Source organism: Phalacrocorax carbo, chromosome 3 (genome assembly GCF_963921805.1).
Source record: "Phalacrocorax carbo chromosome 3, bPhaCar2.1, whole genome shotgun sequence".
Lineage (NCBI taxonomy): Eukaryota > Metazoa > Chordata > Aves > Suliformes > Phalacrocoracidae > Phalacrocorax > Phalacrocorax carbo.
In genome coordinates, this window is record NC_087515.1 from 55247888 (window position 1) to 55267627 (window position 19740).

At 38.3% G+C, this 19740-nt stretch overlaps 1 protein-coding gene across 6 annotated transcripts in view; it reads left to right on the forward strand.

Moving 5' to 3' along the window:
- UTRN (utrophin) overlaps nucleotides 1–19740 on the forward strand; it is a 383596-nt gene that overhangs the window by 131889 nt on the left and 231967 nt on the right. For 5 of the 6 annotated variants that reach the window (XM_064446971.1, XM_064446972.1, XM_064446970.1 and 2 more), the window contains 7 exons: nucleotides 418–570; nucleotides 7647–7838; nucleotides 9597–9769; nucleotides 13650–13800; nucleotides 15144–15319; nucleotides 16453–16588; nucleotides 18674–18823. In XM_064446971.1, the coding sequence (XP_064303041.1) occupies nucleotides 418–570; nucleotides 7647–7838; nucleotides 9597–9769; nucleotides 13650–13800; nucleotides 15144–15319; nucleotides 16453–16588; nucleotides 18674–18823 (1131 nt within the window). The remainder of the gene's footprint in view (nucleotides 1–417; nucleotides 571–7646; nucleotides 7839–9596; nucleotides 9770–13649; nucleotides 13801–15143; nucleotides 15320–16452; nucleotides 16589–18673; nucleotides 18824–19740) is intronic. The other variant, XM_064446974.1, reaches the window with a different exon arrangement.

Genomic DNA, 19740 nt, shown 5'->3' on the forward strand with positions numbered 1-19740 from the left:
TGTGTGAATGTGAGTCTGGTCCTGAATTCTTTCTGCTTGCTGTAGAGGGTGTTATCAGCAATTGTGGACTGTAGTATGTTGTGGTGCTTTCATACACATGTCATATTACAAATGCTTTTGTGTAGAACAAAGGCAATCTATAGTCTTAAACTCCTTTTAGCTCACCTGTTTGAATCATAGAGTGGGTGGGGTGAAGCTCAATGGTAGGGTAAGACCCTCAGGCCGGCTTTGATTACATGATTGTGTAGATAAATAGAATACGGGTATGTACAAAAAAAAGGGGCTACTATTGCATGTTTTGGAATTTGTTTCCTCAAATGAATCCCTCAAGTATTTTTGTTTTTCAAACAAATAAGATTATTCTGTTCACTACTTCCCTCTTCTTAAACCATCTTTTCCTAATACACTGGCTTGTAGGAGTGCAGGTCATTGCAAAGGAGGCAGGTGGTAGAACTCTCTCCAGTGTTTTCCCAGTATAAGAAGGAACATGACAGTCTAATGAAGTGGCTGGATGAGGCTGAGCACCGTCTGTCAGGGCTGCAAGGTGTGGAGGATGAACAAAAACTACAGGTAAATGAGACTTTTTTCTTAGAGCAAACAGAGTGAACAGTAAGAGCTTTAGAGATTCATGTATTAGGGTTCTATAGCTGTACTTTTAATACCTTCTTCGAAAGAAGCGTTTTCAGAATGACAGCATTCATTTTTCATTAGGAAATTATCTGCATATTCTAGTTGGGATTTTTGCATAGTTGTCATAGGCCCAAAATACCCCAGCTGTCAGGCCCAAGTCTCTGAGTGTGATCTGGGCAGCGTGGTTGAATCAGGACAGTTTCTCTTGCCAGTGTTGCTCATGGGGATTATGCTTAGTTCTTTTTGATACCCTGGCTCAAACAGCCTGATTCAGTGTCTGGTTGGTGCAGGTATGATAAAAGCCTCGTTTGAGGCTTCAACTCAGTGCCTCTGCATCCTGTGGTCAGGATATTGTAACTACTTGGATGCTGCCTTTCACTGCCTCAAGTGCTTAGGGAGTGATAACTACCCTCATGTGATTGATATTACTGTATACAATGGTGATTAATAAAAATGACAAAGTTTAAAGTATTTCTGATGAGAGGTTGTGTGAAAATGTGTGTGTGCAGGTCTTGACAAACAATTTCACAACTCATTTAATAGGATGTCAGGGTCTGATAAAATTTACTGCCCAGAAAGCTGTATGTCTTAATTGTTGAGGGTACAGATACTTTCAGTGGTGTGATTTGACTTTTGGTTGTTCTTTCTTTTTTGTGTGTGGTTTTGTGTTTTTGGGTTTTTAAGTTTTGTTGTGGTTTGGTGGTTTTGTGGGGTTTTTTGGTGTTTGTTTTCTAAATTTATTTCTCCTTTTCATCCTTCAAAACACTTTGGCTGCATGGTAATTACTGCTATTGCCTAAAATATTAACGTGAGGAACCTCGTGAAGCAGTAAGTAATTTCTTGGACCAGGCTGGGGGCTAGGCAATCTGTCAAGTACTTCTCAGTTTCTGCGTATGAAGCTTCATAATTAAAACCAATCAATCTCTTTTTCAGTGCTCTGTAACTTTTTAACCCAGCTCCAATTAACTTGGAGGCAGGGGTAAAATGCTCTGGTTCCTCTGGTTCCCTGTGAGGCTCACACCACAAAATCATAAAACGGTGCTCTTCATTCACAGCTGTAGTGCTGTGAGGCTTCAGCTGCCAGTGATAGCTGTAGACCTATGGCAGATGGTCTGTTCTCCTTGATCACGCAGGCTTTTCAGTATCAGCTATGAATGTAAGCCTTTCAAATCTGCTTCTTTTTAGAGAGACTTTTCGAAATTCTAAGCCTCCCACGCAGAGCTGGGCAGCAAAGATGGCCCCAGGGTCTGTTTAACTGTCTGACATCTGACTGCTCTGCTGGGTCTCCAGCAGTCACTGCTGGTGTACCATGGTACTTGCACACAAGCTCCTTGGGGCCTGACTGATGCCAGGGAATTTGTTCCAAGGAAATGGGGATCCATACACATTTAAAGTAATACAGTATGATTTAGTTTTTCTGTTTGACCATCAGCTGCTTTGTGTGAATCAATTACCATATTGAAAAGGGGAAAAAGGTGCACCTCGATGGTTCTTTGCTAATGGGAGCAGTCCAGTTATGCCACAGACTGGTCTTCCTTGTCACTGGTCGTCTCACTGCAGGCTGACTGATGTTCTCTAAGCAAGATCCTTTGCCTCCTATAAAGTCCTTTTCTTTAGGGGTATGCTGCAGCTAATCCGTGGTGCTGCTGCATCCATTCCTGGATTACTGCATCTTGGTATCTGGCTGCTGAATGCAGGATAGCATGTAAATACGGATTACCAGAGCAATTACAATAGACTACTGATGGAGAAGTGTTTGCTCAGAATTAGTTAAATTGAGTAAAAATATTATATTCCAGATGTGGCTTCTAGTCTGGCTGAGTCAGCTAGGCTTTCAGGAAAGGACCACAGCAGTTTTCATGATTGCTGAGAAACTTGGAAGCTGCTGCTTTTTCTTCATGTTCCTGTGCCTCTAGCCTTCTGATATTTGAGTCGTAAACCAGCCTGTCTCAGGTGACCTTATTTTACTCATATGGCTTGTTCTCTCACCTGCTTTACTAATTGATCTTGAATACCAGAAATGGTATGGAACATCCATTTCTGAAGGGAAAAAGTGTTCAAAAATATCTCCACCATCATGATTTTAGATTAACACGGTCGTTCCAGAATTTTCTTCGAGCCACTAGACTTGACTTACCCTCAGCACCAGGAGCACCCTAATGATAAAATTCTGTAACAGAAACTGCCCCTCCCCAATTTTTACTATCTATCCTGTGCTTGAACGTTCTTCCCCCTTTAGTCAGTAGGGGTGTCTGATGAAGGTGGGGGAAGGGAAGCCCTAAGGCCCGCAGACTACCCAGTAGCAAATAGCAGTGCTTTTTGTTCATCTCTTCTCAGGACTGAGAAGCACTGAAGGAATTCTTGACACACTGGTGTGCGGCTGGCTCAACCCCTCACCTTGATGTAAGGAAGGTGCAGTGACCAGAGGATGAGAAACTAGTGTTTGAAATGAATAAACAGGGAGGGAAAGAAAGATTTCAGCTGCTAAGCTGGGGAGTAGGCTCCAATTAAGGTCTTACATAATACATTATTTATGTTTTTTGTAAGTGAGTGTGGATGAGAAGACTTTATAGTGCTTGAAGGTCATATATATCTGTGTATTGATTTGCTGGAAGTATCTGGATCATAAATATTTCTCATCATGTGTGCTTCTAGGGATTATGGAGTTAAGTGTCTCTAAAATATTGGTAACCCTTCTGCATAGCAGGTACTTCTGAATAACCCTTGTTTTGCCACAAATCCGCTAGCTAGAAAAGCCTGCATTAGAAGTTTGTATCTCCTTGAGTTCCTTCTTTTCTAACCTTGCTTTGGTATTCATTTAAATTGCTCTATTCTGACTTGGCTCGGAATGAGGGAGAAGAAAAATTAAACCTTAAATTGCAGAGGTAATTAGTTGACTAAACTTCCTGAGAGATTCTCCAAGGTTTTAGAAAACTGTTTTGAAGTGAAAATGATAATTTTGCAGATGGTAAGTGAATTTGCTGTTGCAGGCACAGTGCAGTTTTTCCTATAAACTGAAACAGACACCATCTTAAAGGCTCTTGAAGTATTAGTCCTGTAATGAAGAAAGCACACTTGCCTATTTTGCTTTGATAGGGAAGGTTCTGCATTACTTAAATATGAACCGATAACTACATTGCCCACAAATAGGTTACTTACCGACCACATTAATCAACCCAGAACGAATAAAATGGTCATGAGATTTTAGCTTTGGAAAGCCTTTCCTTAGAAAATTGGCTATGAAATATTTTGAGAGAGAAGGGGCAAGGAATGGCTAAAAAGTGACCATTTCTAATCAAAATAGTATTTATTTGCAAAGATGGTAAGTAATACGTGGTGATCTGAGATTAGACTGGGTAAACACTTCTGGCTAAAATGTTTATGTAGTTAAGCAAGCGAGTGGAATGAATGTTATGTCAATTCCTTGGGCAGTATTTTCCAAAAATCTACTTGGAAGCAGGTCAGAGTATCTCCTTGAGTTGAATCTTTGGTAGATTTTGTTTCAGAATATATTTATTTGTAAAAGGGGAAAAGGGAAGAAAGTCTGAAACCCAATTCTGAATTGCAGGTCAAAGTAGGCTGTAAGTATAGGAGGAAACAATTTTATTTGACAACTGAATTGAAATTATTTTTATCAGCTGTCATTGAGAGGCCTTATTTATACGATGTACACTAGTATGAGTATTCCCCTTTTTCTTTAGTCCTACATTTTTTCCCTAGTATTTAAAGAGACCAAATTTAATAATTTCAGTGGTGACAGAGCATGTTTAAGGTAGAAAAGAGTTAAGTCATCCAGTCAGATCTCCTCCTAAATAACCTTTGATTAACTTTTTGTGGGTGCTTAAGAAAAGAGTTTTCTTGCATGTTTTTTTAATTTAATTTAAAAGAAAAAAAAAACAAAACCAAAATCAGCTTTTGTAACATTTAGGTGTTTGATTTGTGTGAGACAGCTATGTCACACTTCTTTTCCAATTTTTTTCAGTGCTTTATGCTGCATTGTAGAAGCAGCCAGTCTGCAATGCAAGGTGGAGAACAGCTGAACAATTAAAACTCGGCTGTAGTAGAGCACTAATGTGTTTATAACACTTGCATATGTTCACCTTTAAGAAGGAGGGTTGTGAAAGCAGGAAGCATCATCTCTGTGATGGGAGGCAGCTGGAGGAGATTATTAACGAGGTGTGCTCTGCAGGAATGGCACGAGGAGGAATTCACTGCTTTGCAGAAGAGCAGCAACCTGGCCCAGGACCGTGCTACTGGGGAAAAGAAAGTTTCAGTATATGTCAGTGTTGGCAACAAGTGCAAAACAACTTTGCTGTATGCCAACAGATGCTGTTTTAGATCTTGTGCAAGTTTTTTCTAATGGGAGATAAAGCAATGTGTGTGAAGATAATGCAGTCCAGTGACCTGTTCATTTGGGTGAAGCCCAGGTTCTGGGCTGTTGCCTGTGTGAGAATGGGACTTGCGGGATGACGGAATGTGTCATGGTTTTGGCTGGGATGGAGTTAGTTCTCTTTGCTGTAGCTGGTGTGGTGTGTTTTGGATTTAGTGTGGGAATGGTGTCAACGGCACACTGATGTTTTAGTCATTGCTAAGTGTTGCCATGTGGTGCTTGTCCTGGTCAAGAACTTTTCCAGCTCACTGTGCCCTGGGTGCGGGAGGTAGGGGGTGCAGCCGGGACAGCTGAGCTGGGCTGGCTGGGGGATATTCGAGGTCATAGGATGTCATGCCTGGTGTATTAACTGGAGGGAGTTGGCCTGTGGTGGGAGCAATTGCCGCTTGGGGGCACATGGTGACTGTTGGTCGGTGTGCGGTGAGGAGCTGCATCACTTGGTGTTTGCTGTTTTCTTTTTTTTTTAAATTATTATTCTCCACACCCCCTCCCCTCTGGTTTTGCCTCTTTTGTTGTTGTAATGTATTATAATTAGAATTAATAATAATAATGAGAATAATAATATTTTATTATTGATGTTCTATTATTATTACTTTATTAAACTGCTCTTATCTCAACCCATGAGTTTCTTTACTTCTGCTCTTCCAAGTCTCTCCCCCATCCCGCTGTTGTGGGGAGAGTGAGTGAGTGGCTGGGTGGTGCTTAGTTTCTGACTGGGGCTAAACCATGACAGAGAGAAAACACCTTGTGAAGATGTTGCAGGTGGCAGTGCTGCAGCAGGCATCCTGGTGTTCAAACCCAGGCTTATTCCACATTGCTGGGGAAAAGATACTTTGAGCGGTACAAGCTTTGCCTGATTTCTGTGGAGTTGGGGCCTCTCCTTCCACAGGAAATTGTACCATTGTCTCAGCCTTGGGCTTTTGCTCCAAATTTCAGCAATGGAAGCTGGCAAAATATACACAGCGCCTCAAGCAAACATGTTTCAGGAGCATCAGGGACCAAGATGCTGGATTTGTAACTGAAGCATGTGGAAGAGTTTATGGTTTTTACTGCGGTGTTTGCTTGCTCTTCTGTAACTGAATCAAGAGCAATGCCGAGTATTTTATGACGCTTGTCTGTAATACTTGTTTTCAGTCGACTCAAGTTGTGCTTATGTGCCTGTACTTCCTATTTCTTCAGTGTGCAATGAATGACTGAAAGCATACCATGTTTGGTGGTAAAGGTCTTGTAGAAGTACAAGTGCCCCCCTGCTTTCTATACAGGGATGACTGTCTACTTTAAAAAACAAAACAAAAAACCCCAAACCAGCAAAAAAACCCAAAATCCTTGGGAGCATTCAGTGCATGAGAAGAAATCCTGAATGAATATGTGAACATACCTTTCCACTGCAGACCTCCTTTCTTTTAAACTACACATGCTGCATATGTTAGATACCAGTTAATTTGACTGGCATATTTGAAATTCTTAGAAATGTGTAGAGGAAGAAGATACAGATAGGTGGTTGCAAACGACTTTGTTAGTGGGGTTTAATATTTTCCTGGTTGTCTGCTGTGCTAGCGATTTCCATGTCTGCATCCAGCCCAGACTAATTGCAAAGTAAAATTCACTGGCTGAAATTGCTGCAAACACGTTTATTCTTCACTCTTAAGTGTATCCTCAGCTATTAGTAAATCATACAGTCCAGTGTCTGTCTTGCTTGACTCCAATTCACTGAGTACAGGATGATGGCTTAGAAGTTGCTTGAATTCTTCAGTATTTGGAGGTGGGTTTACTTTTTCATTGCTGATTTTAAAGAACAGGTCTGTCTTCAGAGATGGTAATGGAATCCTGTTGGACAAGAAACCTTTTCAGGAAAAAAACTGCTTTCAGTCTTCAGAGTATCCGCTTCACCTGCCTCTGCTACTTTTGCCAGGCATGGCAGAGTGTAGTTTCTTGCAGCTGGCTTTCTAATACTTTAGATTCAGGCCATCCTTTATAATCCAAGAAAAAGCTGCATTAGATTACTGATCCTGTTTTCTTATCTGCTAACATGGTACTTGGCTAGTTAGTCTGGTCTTACAGCCAGAGCAGATAACAATTGCCAAGCTCTTGAGCAGTTGGTGCCTCTTATTGCTGCAAAAAGCATATTGTGGTCCTGCTGGAGCACTAATTAATTTTGAAAGAATGGTTGGGAAATGTGGGTGGGGATGCTTATTGAAAAGAATGTGGAGAGGAAAAAAAGTCTGCTTAAGTAAATTGGTACTTCTGGGAGTCCTTGATGATGAAGGAATCAGTCAGTGGGTTATAATCACAGCTAGATACAGACTTGATCAAGAAGTGTAATTTCTGGAAATGGTAAGGATCAAGGTGAGAGAAACAGCAGTGCCCCTCCCACTCCCCAGAGTTTTAATAAGGAATAATACAGGGTCATTGTGATATCTAATGTTTTCTAACTTTTTTTTATATATATAGAAACAGTTCTCTGTAGGACTTAGAGCTTTCTGAATTTATGTAACTTTGCTAGAAACGCCTTTGGTTTGTCTTTTAATGTAGGAAAGTACTTATCTGGAGTATAGTCTAATGATTTAGTTTTTTTTCATAAAATTGCCTGTTCTTTGAAATACAAAATGAACTTTCATGTTTTTAGGCAATCCCTGTCCAGCAGAGGTTAAAAGGCCACTTTGCCACAGGAGTAAGGAGCTTGCCTTTTTCAGCTGAATACTTGGTTGAAATCAACAAAGTCTTGCTGGCCATGGCTGATGTTGAACTGCTGCTGAATGCACCAGAGCTAAATACTGGCATCTATGAGGACTTTTCAATGCAGGAGGATGCGCTGAAGGTACTGTATGCCTAAGTATTATATTCAGGGGGAAGAATGGGAGAAGGGAATAGGAGAAGAAAAAAAGACCACCTTAGTGACTGTATAGCTGTATTTGTATTTTTGCTCAGTATATGATGGATCAATATGCACTGAAAATTAAATAATGAGGCAGTTGGTGGCTAGTTTTTCTTCTATGCAGAATCTGCATACGAAGCAGAGCAGTGTGGAAGCTGGGCGCAAGTTCTGGGGAGAAGGGTTTGACTACTTTTGTTGGAGAAACTGTTGTTTTCATTGCAGACCTGCTTAGTCTCCTTAATACAGCTGCTGTTCTGTGTCGTGATAACAGTTGTTCCCATGGGAAGAGGGAGAAGGGGAGATTCTTAACTTTTGTATGAAGCTATATATGAGGTCACAATACAATGGTACCTGTTCTGATTGAGGACATATTGATGCTTTGTTAATTTTAAGCTCCCACTTCTCCTTGCCAGGCAGAGGATTTGCCTGTGGGATTACTGATGAGGAAGTAGTTAAGGATTTAACCTTCTCCAAAAGGGGGTGAAGAAAGTATGTTTGAAACTATTGAGTCCTGCTGTCAAATGTGAGTTAAGTATGTAGAAGTCTGAGTCCTAGTTAGTTTTGAGCATGCAAAGGAGCGTGATATAGAGGTTCCCACAGAAAATATCCATTGGAGCTGGGAATTGCACATGGTGTGGTGCAGTGTAGATGTATGTCTGTGGGTTGGGAAGCATAGTGGGTCCATGTGCCCCTACATTTGAAGTAGTCAGGCTTTGCCTCTCACCTAGAACTAGATCAGCTGTTTCTGCAGCTGTTATACAGGTCCTTTAAAAGCTTTTCAGAATTTCAGTCCACTTTTCCAACCTGCTTTTCTTTATGCTGTGTACATGCTTTAATTTTTCATATTTGTGTTTTGGCATAGTTTTCAAAAGCGCATAGGGGAATGATGCCAACCTTTGACAAGTGGGTGACTCTTCTTTTGTTGATGAGGTTCTCTTGTCCCTGTTTACTGTGCTTCTGTGTTCCCTTAAGTGCAATTAGGAGTGTTTATGTTAAGATGGGCTTAAAATACTTCATTTTGGTGCAGGTCTCTCATCTGATTTTCAAGTCTTGGTATATTCTAAAGTTCTTTTTCAGAAGAAGCAAATAGCAGAGCATAGAATTTTTAGAAGTGTTACTCTTTTAAATTAAAAAAGATAAGTAAATCCTACTGTTTGCGTGGGCTGTTTGTCCTCTGAATACCAAGGCAGTCTTACAACAGCATCTGGTTTAAAGGTATTTTCACATCGTAGTTCATTGATATTTGAGATAGATTGCTTTAACTTTGTCGTTTGAATCTAAAACTGCTTTTGCAGTTCGGTGGATCTGGGAGGTTACGTGAAGCATAACAAAGTCACGTTTTGTGGCTCATTTTTTTACCTGAAGAAGAAATATGTACAGTGTCTTCATGACACAGGGGCAGATTTGTTGAATAATGAAGGTACTGCTGTTTTGAGAAGTATGGCGTGCCCCTTTAACTCACGAACAGGTTGGATGTATGAAATATTTAATCCCCTTCATAAAAACCTGAGAAGGGCACATGCTTAAAAACGTGTGATGGCCTGTTCAGTTACTCTAACTGATTTAATCTGTAAACTGCTGATGCTGATTTTTTTTTTGGAATAGTGTTTTGAAGAGATTACTTTTTGGTCTGTCTTTTTAGTGTTTATTTCTTGCTGGTGTTGACTTTGCTAACAGCTTATGTCATTACTGTGCTTGCAGAACATTAAAGATATTTTGGATAAACTTGGGGATCAAATCGCAGTCATACACGAGAAGCAGCCTGATGTTATATTAGAAGCTTCTGGACCTGAGGCGATACAAATAGGAGATGCACTAACCCAGTTGAATGCGGAATGGGATAGAATTAATAGAATGTACAATGATCGTAAGTGGTAAGTGAAGGATGTTTTGTTTGTGACCAAGTGGTAAATTTTTTATGTACTTGAATATAAGCGTTTTACAAATGTACCCTACTCCTAAACTCTTTATCTTCATCATTAATCAGCTTTAATATGTTAGTATTATACAATACCTGCCAGAATTATTGAATGTTGAAACAGTTAACATAAAAAATTATAGGCTGAGTGCTTTTATGAAGCTGACTGTTTTTACTTTATAAAATAAAATAGTTTGTTTATGAAACACAAATTTTGTTTTGTAAAGGTATCACAAAGCAAAGTTCTAGAAGGATGTTGAGCAGGACATCTTTTAACACAGGCTGCTTTTGAAGAAGGGAAGGCGTTTGAAAGGATGGAGTCTTTAAAATATAGCATGTATGACAGTTGCCAGTAATCTTTGTTGTAAATAATTGATGATGAGATGAACATATTAGAACATTTTGTGGTTTAAAGAGCAAGAGACTATTGAAATCAGTGCTTAAGAAGAATATATTTACTATTTCCTTTCCACAAAGATCAAATAGCTGTAATTTCACTTCACTTATGCCAAAAAGGTGTGTGTGTGTTTGGAAGTGAAACAAAGCTGTGATTTCTTCCTGCCCCTTACAGAAGATACTGTAAACTGACAATGCCTTACTATCTGAAACATCTTTAGATGTTTAAAAACCATTTAGTCAAACTTGGAAAAGTGTTGTAGGTTGGAAATGGTGAAATTATGAAAGTATGTGTTCAGGAAGTTACCACTAACTGAAGGTACTCACGCTGCAATCTCAGTGTCTACTGCTGTTTGCTGCTATGCAAAAAAACCTTAATGGGTGAAAATGATTTCATGAAACTTAAAATTTAATAGAAAGGCTCATACTGTAGTTTATTTGCTTTTACAGTATTTGCTTTTTAATAGTGATATAAGGTAATGGTTAATGCAGAAAGCCTGTAGAGCATAAAGTAATGTCTAGCCATGTTCACTTTGTAGCACCAGATACCTGATATCAAACACATTTGGCAGTGTATTTTGAAAAGGTGTTTTTAGGAAGTGTATGGCACATAAGCTGATGTTTTCAGCGCTCTCTCAGAGCACTGGTAAGAATGTAAAAATTGGTTGGTGGTACTTTTAAAGCAGAGACTTCCAGAAATTCTGGGCCACTGGATCAGTAAAGCGTCAAGATTTCTAATAACTTGGCAGGCACTGTAATTTCACTGGTGTTTTTTTTAATTTGAAAACACAGTGGTGCCAGCTGGGTACCACTTTCTGTGCTCTTGCAGGCTGCCTGTGGTCACCTGCCGTATTTGGAGACAACTGATCCAGAATCTGGTGCTTATCCATATTTATATGCTTGCAGCTATTTTGTTGTCTTCATAGGTATGATGTGTGCTAAGCTTTAGTTATGCCTTCCTCCACCCCACCCTGTTACTTAATTGAAAATCTTTAACTAATATTATCCTTTTGTAAATATGAGTACAACTTCATTTACTACTTAAACTTCAATTTTTAAAGAAAGCTACAATTTTAATAGAAGAATATACTTTGATTAATGAAGACAATACTAGTATTAATATTAAAATGCTGTATTTTGGCATTAGTATTTTTTTCTGTTACTAAGAAGAATTTTTAACCAAGTTTATTCTTGCTTTTTCCAGTGTTGCCCTAAGTATTAAGGTATCTCCTTAATAATCTCTGGCTTTATTCTATTTCTGGAGTGGGTGGAGATTTTGACAGAATTAGTAGAAACAGCATCTGAAGTCTGTGGTGAGAGATTGATTTAGTTTTCAGAGGTAGTAATGATTTTGTGATTGAGTGCCAGCTACGTAGTTAAACCTTTAGATAAAAGCTCTGATGCAGCCAAGGGCAAGTTGAATTAAACTGTACTTAGCAAAGCTTTTTGTGTTCAACTAAACCCAGTTGACTTCAGTTTGACTTGAACATATATGTAAAGTAAAATGCATGGTGTGTTCTGTGTGTATGTGTATGGGCTTAATGTTTTGTTGAGCTGTTTGTAACGATGCTGGTTTGCTAGTTCTGCTCCTTCTGTCATGGGCTTTCCTCCAGTGCTAAAAGTGTTGGTGACTTGGGAATGAGCGGTGGTCTGGAACCAAGTGGATTCCTGCAGAGGAGGCAAGGAGTAGCCAAGTCTTGGTGCTTGTAGTGACAGGACTTTGGTACTTTTATCTTTCAGCTGAGATACTCTGTAGTGAAACAGCAGCATGTGCATCTGGCTCAAAACTGGAGTGAAACTTCGCTTGTTGCTCAAAATACTGGTAGAACTATAGGCTTACAACAGAAAAAAGCAGGAGTAAAGCTTTGTGTCTCGAAGTGTTCTCCTCTAAAGTTCCAAAATTCTGGATTCTGAAAAAGTGGTCTAAACTCCCTCAGAAACTTTCATTTTGATGAAAGATAATAAAATAGTCTTTTAAACTACTTGAAGTTCTTAGACTATCTCTTTTCATTAAGTGTGGAATGAGACACTATTGTGAGACAATATGTTCAATTAGACTAAAATGTACCTGAGAAATAAAAGGAGAATGAGATTTGGGGTCAGTCTACATGTTATTCTAGTGTATTGAATTGAGATGTGTGCAGGAAACTGAAATAGTAAAACTAGGAGGTAGGGTCAGAAAAATTTAAGTAGAAATTTTTAAAGCTTTCCTCTTTATTAGAATTGGCTTACATGGAGATTAAAAACAAAACAAAACAAAGCTCTGTATGTGCCAAGAAATATGATGTATTGATAAAAATGAGAGAATTTTCATGAAAAGAGTCTGACTAGGAACTCTGGGATTGTTGGATTTAATTAGCGAAGAAAATGGGTGCAATGGTAGCTCTTCAAAATTTGGGCTTGGATATCTTTGTTATGCTGCTAATTTCAAATGGCATCTGTATATAAGTGGTAACCCTGGAGTCCTGTTGGAATTGTTTAAGAGAAGAATAATGGGGTGCAGATGGGATTTTTTTCCTCTGTCATATTAGAGGGTCCTCTGATGAGCAGACAACCTGGCCTCCTATGACTTTAAAGATGACTATTTTTATTAGTTTGGAATGTCTGTTGGTGCTGATGTAGATTTAATGTTTTTCTCAAGTCCTGTGTCCTTTGAGACATCTGCCTGTCCTATTCACTATATAGTGCTAACATAGAGTTAGCAATCAGCAAATATAAAGCAAGCCACTCACTGTCTTTCTGCCATGGTTTTCTTATTTCACATTCATGGGCTGGTTTTGTTAGTTTGTTAGCATAGTAGAACTCTTATTTTAGTTAAAAACAACCTTCTGACTGATAATTCAGCTTGTTCAGGGGTAGAAAATGTTGCCCTTCAAGTTAAGCTAAGCATTAATTTGAGGCTGCAAGGATGGTAATAATAATGAAATGCATGGTAAATTATTGTGTGATTAAATTGTATTAGACCTACATCTGTGGGCCCACTGCTAATACAGTCAGTTTTATATAACCAAAATCACCTTCACTTATTAGATTCCAGGCACCAGCACCCCATGGTTTGAGTTTAAAAAAAAAGATATCTGAGCAATTAATCATATTTCATGTTCCACACTGTCTGATATCTGAACCGTTTCATAATAAAGAAAAAAGGGTTCTGCAGACCAATTTGATGCAGCTAATCAATCTTTATTTTTTAAGTGGTAGAAACAAAAGTTTGCTTAGGACTGCCCTTTTTTCCTTCAGCTGGAAGCTAATGACAGTCTGTGCTGTTGGCTTTTACCAGCTGCTACTATGTCAGGAAGCCTTCAGTACTGGGGCTTTGTTAACCAGGCTACATGCTAGCCTTTCTGTTTTGCAAGGAAAGTTTCTACTCACTGGAGTAGGAATTGTAGCCTTTTCACCAGAAGGTTTTGGATAATTTTTCAATGCTTGTTTTCAAACAGTTGCTTTGATAGAGCGATTGAGGTGTGGAGGCAGTTCCACTGTGATCTCAATGACCTCTCCCACTGGATAACAGAAGCTGAAGTGTTATTAGCAGATGCCCGTGGTCCAGATGGCAGCCTGGAGCTGCAGACAGCTGGGCTGCATCAGCAGGTATGTATGACTTGTGTAGAAAATGAGCAAGCTGGAAAAAGTCTAGATATTTTTGTCTAAAATTCTAGTTTTCTGTATAGATATATATTTGAAATGAAGCTGTACAATTACACTTTAAAAAGTGGTAACTCTTAAATTTATTTTTTGGTTGCAGTTTAAAATGATTCTTGAAAGATCTTGCCTCGTGTCTATAGTGTGGGGTTTTATGATGACTCTTAGTATGGATGGGTTTGAGATAATTTGATAATTCAAATGTTGGCATAATTTTTGTTTTTAAGTTTCACTACAGCTTTAAAAGTATGTCAATCGGTTAAGAAATCCAGTGTATTATTTCACTTCCTACTCATAATTAAAAAAACAGACTCCAACAATGGTTGATTATAACTTAGCAAATTAGTTTTTTAAGCTGATGACTTTGTAAGATCCTGCCTTGTACAAGCAATCTAGAAGAAAAGATTCCAATTACAGATGTCTTAGGTTTCATTGTTTCAGACTTCAGTTCTGGAAATTAATTCCCTGATGTCTTTCTAGCTCATCATTATCAAGAGCAGTCTTTTCTGTTTAGCTAAATTACTTTACTTCCTTTTAAATAAGGAGAAGAAAACATAACTTCAAGGATCAGATTTTTTTTTTCTTTTGGGAATAATGATTATCCAAGAGTTAAGTTGAGTTGTTAAAGAAATGTATGTTCTCCCTAACATAGAGTTTGTATTTTATCCTTGTTGCTCCTTGGAGTTTTCTTCTATGGCATTTCCCTTCTCTTTCTTGAATCATCTTACTCCTGATGTAGTTGCAAAGAAATTTTTACTAACAATGTAAGGTTTTTTGTAGGTTTGATCCTGACATCTGACTTCCTTTGGTTTCATGGATTTTCTGTGATGTCTGGGGACCAGGGCAGCACAGCCATAATTACCCTAGTTAAAATACTGTTAAGTTACAGAAATAGTCAGGGGCATAGGTTATGAAACGAACTGGTTTAAAAAAAAGTCATACCATCTGTTAGGACTATTAGAAAGTGCTGTACACGAAGAGGAAAGGAATTAAGTGTGTGTGTGGATTCTAGCACTGATGATTTGAATGAATTCTTGTGGTCCTAAGTAGTATTCGGCAGCCTATTCTGTGTCATCATCTTTTTATGACCCTCATTAGAAAATTGAACTAGATTCAACAACAGACTCTTAATAACTTCAATCAGCAGCATCCAATTTTAAGTAAGATGGCTATAAGTGACTGTTTTAATAAAATAATATGCACCCAGGATTCATCCTGCATATTATGAGCCACAAATCAAAGTCACTTTAGGTCAGTAATATAAAAGCCGCACGGAATTTTGTTTCTGACAGGAACTTGAAGAGGGAGTCAGCAGCCATCAGAGCAGTGTTTCAGCGTTGAACAGAACCGGGGAAGGGATCGTACAGAAACTGTCTGCTACAGATGGGAGCTTCCTGCAGGAGAAGCTGGTGGGGTTGAATAAACGCTGGAAAGCAATCACTGTGGAGGTCATGGATAGACAACAGAGGTAATAAGTTAGCCAGAAATTTGGATGTGTGACCAGACGCAATGAGGAGGCTCCCATTTAGAAGACTCTGGGATAGATAGTGCATTCTATTGCATGCTGTCATTAATCTGAATTTTATGGCATTGACCTCTGTGTTTTGAACTGTCTTCTAGAACCAGTTTCTCATAAATACACCTGCAGTTGACTGCTTAGTGAGTTTGTGTTTAACACAACCCACCAAATGACAACCACAAAACTTTTCTTTGTTTTAAAAATAATTTCATTGCTAAGCCAGAGTTCTTTTAGGAAGAAATACTCAGCTACTTTCTCTGGCTGAAGCTGAACTGTAAGTACATTACCTTGATTTCAATTTTTGCACTGTCAAAGATACACTAATTGAAACACTTGTTCTTGAATTTCCACAATACTATAAATAAGATCTTTAAGTCTGTGTTTGCAATGATTCAATCCATCTGGCTAGTATTTTCTGAACAAAATGAGAATCCATTTTGAAGTAGCCTTGAACTTACTGCAAAAGATCAAAGAGCAAAGCTGTCTGAGATAAATATACAAATTTTTAGTATATCTGGGAATATAAGGTCCCCCCTCTATTCTTACTGCTAAAAAATCTGTAAGGATAAATCCCAGGAATGAGTAGTTATTTTTGGAGGCTCTTTATATAATTATACATTTCTAACATCTCCTGATATTTAGAAATGTAATAAGATTTTTCTTAATGATTTAGTTTGAGAGGTTCAATTAAAGCTTTATGTGATTTAGGGAATTTTCCCCTTGGAGGGTTTAGGAACATCTTTAATATTTTCGCTAACAGTGGCCTTGTAGTGGCTTTGCCATGATTAGGCCTGAAGATGTTGTCATACTGTCACTTACGTTTAATATTTTCTGCAGACTTTTAAAAGTCTATTTGGTGACTTTGGAACTGAAATTTATCTGTTTTTAAGTTCATAGTATTAATTTGCAAGTATCTTGCATTTTAATGATGAGGATGGAATCCTCTTGAATACCAAAATGAATCCTTTAAAATGCTCCAACAACTGAAAAACATATGACACTATTGCATCAGAAGTAATGTAGGACTGACTTGCTGTGTTCACTGCAGAAACGCATGTGGATTATTTGTTTTCCTCCTTCAGGCTAAAAGGAGAGGATCAGCAGCTGATAGAATACAGAAGGAAGCTTGATGAACTGCGTTGCTGGCTGGAAAATGTAGAAAATGCTCTGGACACAAGATTTACATTCAACCATGAAGAAAACTTGCGGGAGTTACAGGCAAGATCGATTACTGTGTATACGTGTCTGCACATGTGTCTTGTGCAAAGTTCCAGGACAGGGCTTTTGGAGAGGGGAATTTTTTCATTTTGTAAATAGCCAAAAAATATTATGGCTGTGTGAGACAGTGTTTTGTGAGGTTACTTACACAGGCAAGATGCATCTTATAATGAAGTTGGGTTATGTAGATATGTTATCTAGCCAGAAGATGGTGGCTGTGTATTAGAAAGGGAGAAATGCATGTACAGCTAATAAAATTTAGTAAGTGGAATTTCACGGGAGGTGATGTCCCCTAGTCAACTTTGTAATTGTCAAAACTTCAGTAAAAGGCTGATAAGCTTAAAATTTTAAGTATCACTGTTTTACTGGGCATCTTTATTACTTTGCACGTGAAAGGTTTTGTTTAACCTGCTTCTTAAACTATAAGGGTTTTGGTAATTTCAAGTATCTTGGGTGCATATGCATGTGTGTATTTTTCCATGTTTATTTTTGGTCTGCTTTTGATAACAAAATGTATTTGGCTTGTAGGATGCATGAAAGAGAATGTTTCTGGAACACTAAAAGAACGGAAGGAGTAGTCAATCCAACAAACCTGCTTACTCATTTTTTAAAAATTTGTAATTAAAAAACCCAACCCTCTGCTAGATCGTATTGGGTGGAAAGGCTTGAACTTCCTACAAATATATATAAATCATGTAAAGTGGTTGCAGTTTTGTTTACCTCATGTCGTTTGATGAAAGTTTAATTTTTTTCTTGTTTACTTTGATATAGATGCCTGAAGTAAAAGGTAGAATGGAATAAGGGGGGGAAGAGCAGAGTTTGCTAGAGAAACACTGGTAGCGAATTACGCAGTACCACTTTGGTCCTGTGAGAGCAGGAATGTGTGTATTAAGGAAAGGTGAATTTTCAGTCGAACAGACACTGAGTAAGATTGCTGGACTTTTCAGGAGGATGAGGAACTCATCATCTGCAGAGAGACAAGGAGTTTGCCTAGTTTTTTGTAGTCAGATAAAGAACCATGAGAAGGGATGTGATGATGAGAGTAAGAAAGCGTAGGGAAGATCAGCTATTATTAAATGCTGGTATTAGGGAATTTTGAATAACAGATGTTAACTGATCAGTCAGGAATAAATACAGTCTTGGAATGAGAGATTTCTAAGTAAAGCTTCTGGAGTAGCCTCCAATTTAAAAAGGATATAACAAGTTTTTAAAAAAATATATAATTTAAGGTAGACCCTTGAAAACTTAGGGAAGGCACTGTTTGGTATAGTGCTTATTGTCGCAGGGTACTCTGACCTCCCTTCCAGACCTGTGTTCCTGTCACTTTACTATTCACACCTCCATAATACTTGTTTAACAGGCATAAGTACACATATTGGGGTAGACAAATGTTATGTGTACTTGCTATTTTTTATTCTAGCGCTTTAAAGATAAAATTTGTGATTCCTCCTCCACGTGCTTGTGGTCTACTGGTCTACGGGCGAGTGATAGCACAGTTGTTTTAAAGTCAGTGGGAATCCAAGCATAAGCTGCCTTTTTTTTTGTTGTTGCAGGCTCTGACCTGCACTCAAGTTTAAAGAGAAAGAAGGCTATGGGACATTGATCAAAATGCAGTTGTAAGGTTATGTTTAGTTTTGAACATTGTTTTGTACACTTTCTTAACTACTTTATAGTGACCTACTGTGTACTTGTATGTCAGGAGCGGGCCCTTAGGCTTTACCAAAATTGTTGCCTGCATTTGTTTTCTAAAAAAAAATTAATGTGTTGCCTTTTTTGGATGCACATGGTACATCCAGAGGTGACAGAAGCATCTTGTGAGGTGAGAATCAGTGTGCATGATATGAAGCTCTATAGGTACCTTGGCTATTTGCAGTCTTGTGGGTTTTTCCAGTTAGCAATAAATGTTGATATTTGAATAAATGATTTAATTTCTAGGTAGAGCATAGAAACCAAGAGAAGCTTTTCTGTTTGCTTATTTCCAGGGAAATTTCAAAATATTGGAGTTAAAGGAAAGCTCCCCCGCTCACCCCTTCTCTGAGTGTGTACGCATTTTGCTTCAGTCTAAAACTCTTCTGTCCCATTTAGGTCTTCAGTGAAGAGATGGAAGTACAGGGAGACAAACTGGAATGGCTAAACAGAACTGAACCTGAAGTGCTTTTGGATAAAAATGTTGATCTTCAGGAAAAGGACAAACTTTCTGATTGCCTGCAGTCCCTCAATGTGAGGTGGAATAAGGTGTGCATTTCTTCAGCATTGGGAACCTGAAATTGAAAATACAGTGATGTACTCAGAACAGCTGTTTTCCTTTCCATGTTTTTGTTACATGTACATAAAATGTCTTGGAAACCATGCAGGCATGTTCCTGAAATGTGCCCTGATCCATGTCTATGTTAAAACACTTGGTGGACACTTTTCCATCAGAATGAGTTTGCTTAGCTTAGTGTTTTTATTGATTTTCTTTTGTATTGGGTTTCTTTTAAACAGCTGGATCAAAAATAAGTGAAATATTTGATGCAAACATTAACATATTAATTTGAAATTGAAAGAGTCACAATAAATCTTTGCTGTATAGGGAAATTGGATGTTTGCAGCAGCTAAGAGGAAAAGAAACAAATCTGTGGTAAAGCTTAGTGGGAAAATCTTACTAAGTATGTCTGGGATTCTTCCTTATAACTGCTGTAATATAGAAACTGTAGTGTTCAATCTTACTGGCAAGTGTATGAGAAAAGACCTCAATGGTTGGAGTAAAACCAGATTTTTTTGAAGCGGAGCCTGGACATCCAAGTGAAAAGGAGTTGAATTATTTGGGATTTATGTTATGGATCAGGGAGGTAAAGATTTATTGGATAAAGAGGCTTCTGGCAGTTCAGGCAAAGAAAGAAGAAATCTGTTTTTACCTACTTAGCCATGAAAATGGAGATTCCCCCCCCCCCCCAGCTTCGTTTGTTGCATTTCCATCACTGCCTGTTAAAAACTTAAAAAGCAAAGTATGCGAATTTGTCTTCTCTACAGTAGTTGAGTGGTAACATTTTTTTTCGTTTTAAATTAATTCCTTATTTCTCTACTTTCCTTTCACTGCTGACCACAGATCATGCTTTGCATTGTCTTTCCTTCAAAGTGTACTCAAATAATAAGTCATAGCTTTGCATAGG